This window comes from Trichinella spiralis (assembly GCF_000181795.1).
Source record: "Trichinella spiralis strain ISS 195 chromosome Unknown Scfld5847, whole genome shotgun sequence".
Taxonomy (NCBI): domain Eukaryota; kingdom Metazoa; phylum Nematoda; class Enoplea; order Trichinellida; family Trichinellidae; genus Trichinella; species Trichinella spiralis.
The window spans coordinates 1-1,086 of record NW_003532786.1 but is presented as its reverse complement, the minus strand read 5'-3'; the positions used below and the strand labels follow the sequence as shown (position 1 = coordinate 1,086).

General features: G+C 49.5%; 2 protein-coding genes across 2 annotated transcripts; both read left to right on the top strand.

Moving 5' to 3' along the window:
- Positions 1-11: 11 nt before the first annotated feature.
- Positions 12-492, top strand: Tsp_14852 (conserved domain protein). The gene is made up of 2 exons (XM_003366532.1): positions 12-202; positions 285-492. The coding sequence occupies exons 1-2, from the start codon at positions 12-14 to the stop codon at positions 490-492; spliced, it is 399 nt and encodes a 132-aa protein (XP_003366580.1).
- A 55-nt stretch (positions 493-547) lies between these two features.
- Tsp_14851 (hypothetical protein) lies at positions 548-1,027 on the top strand. Its single transcript, XM_003366531.1, has 2 exons — positions 548-843; positions 886-1,027. The coding sequence occupies exons 1-2, from the start codon at positions 548-550 to the stop codon at positions 1,025-1,027; spliced, it is 438 nt and encodes a 145-aa protein (XP_003366579.1).
- The last annotated feature ends 59 nt before the right edge of the window (positions 1,028-1,086 follow it).

The following is a 1,086-nucleotide window of genomic DNA, read 5'->3' as shown; positions in this document are numbered from 1 at the left end:
TTTTCTGTGACATGCCAGTGGATGCTATGATGCGTCAGAATTTTCTTGCCTTCAGCCATTGCTGTTTGCTTGTCGATGGAGCATTGTTCCTTTTAATGGACTTCTACTGTGTCACCAAATTTGTCCATCTGAAATCATGCCTATGCGGCGAAGCTCTCCAAATTGCTAGCGGACTGACTGTCATGGGAGAGAATTACGAAGAGTTAGTGAAACTACTTCCTGATCGTTTTCACAGAACAACCGACATCTTGGACGCCCACATTAACCGTCTTCATGAATTGCAGCCAGCATCCAACCACAGTCGAAAGGAGCTGCTGCGGTTACACGATGAAATCAACAGCCACCTGTTGTAGATACGCGCACTTGGAAGAGACATTGACACACGTGACCCAAGCATATATCTGGCTTTCGGATGCTGTTGCCCAGGCTAGCCAACTTGCTGCCGCCACGGACTCGAACGAAGTGGAAGGAGCACAGCACCAAACTGACTAAAGAAGAGTAAACATCGAAGGCGTTCCTATCCTTCCTCAGTCAACAAGCTCTCTGTATGGATCACACGGACAACTTGGCCAACAGGAAAACACGGTCCCCATCGGCACGACAGAATATTCGAAGACAAACACGAAAACACACCACGATCGATGCGCTCCACTCTTCAATCACTCCTAAATGTCCAGTGTGCCGAGGTGACCACCGTCTACCAAATTGCAAGCGATTTCTAAGCCAATGGCTGGAAGAACGCAAGAAAACTGCCAGGACACTGCATCCTGTGTTTCAAATGCTTGCAACACGGACATCAAGCAACAGAGTGCAAACTGAAGGGTCGGGGTTGGATCTTGCCCCGTTTTTTGGGGGGGGGGGGAGGCCAAACCCCCCAACCTGAAGACAAGCAGATGCAGACAACGAGAAACAACCAACCCCAAAAGAAGTCGCGTCTCGAAGAGAAAACGGAAGCAAGTGCGAAATGTTCTACTCACCAGCACTCATGGGTCCCCTAGAAAACACTTTCAAACAATACGCGCCATAGCACATGGCGCCGCAGGGAAGCGAATTGACGTGAACTCTGGTTCGACAGCGCCGCATAAA

Bases quoted from the DNA above. Each gene is read 5' to 3' on its own strand.
- Tsp_14852 (XM_003366532.1), top strand. From the start codon at position 12: ATGCCAGTGGATGCTATGATGCGTCAGAATTTTCTTGCCTTCAGCCAT. The intron at 203-284 runs GTTAGTGAAACT...CATGAATTGCAG, and splicing joins ATGGGAGAGAATTACGAAGA to CCAGCATCCAACCACAGTCG.
- Tsp_14851 (XM_003366531.1), top strand. From the start codon at position 548: ATGGATCACACGGACAACTTGGCCAACAGGAAAACACGGTCCCCATCG. The intron at 844-885 runs GTTTTTTGGGGG...CCCAACCTGAAG, and splicing joins TCGGGGTTGGATCTTGCCCC to ACAAGCAGATGCAGACAACG.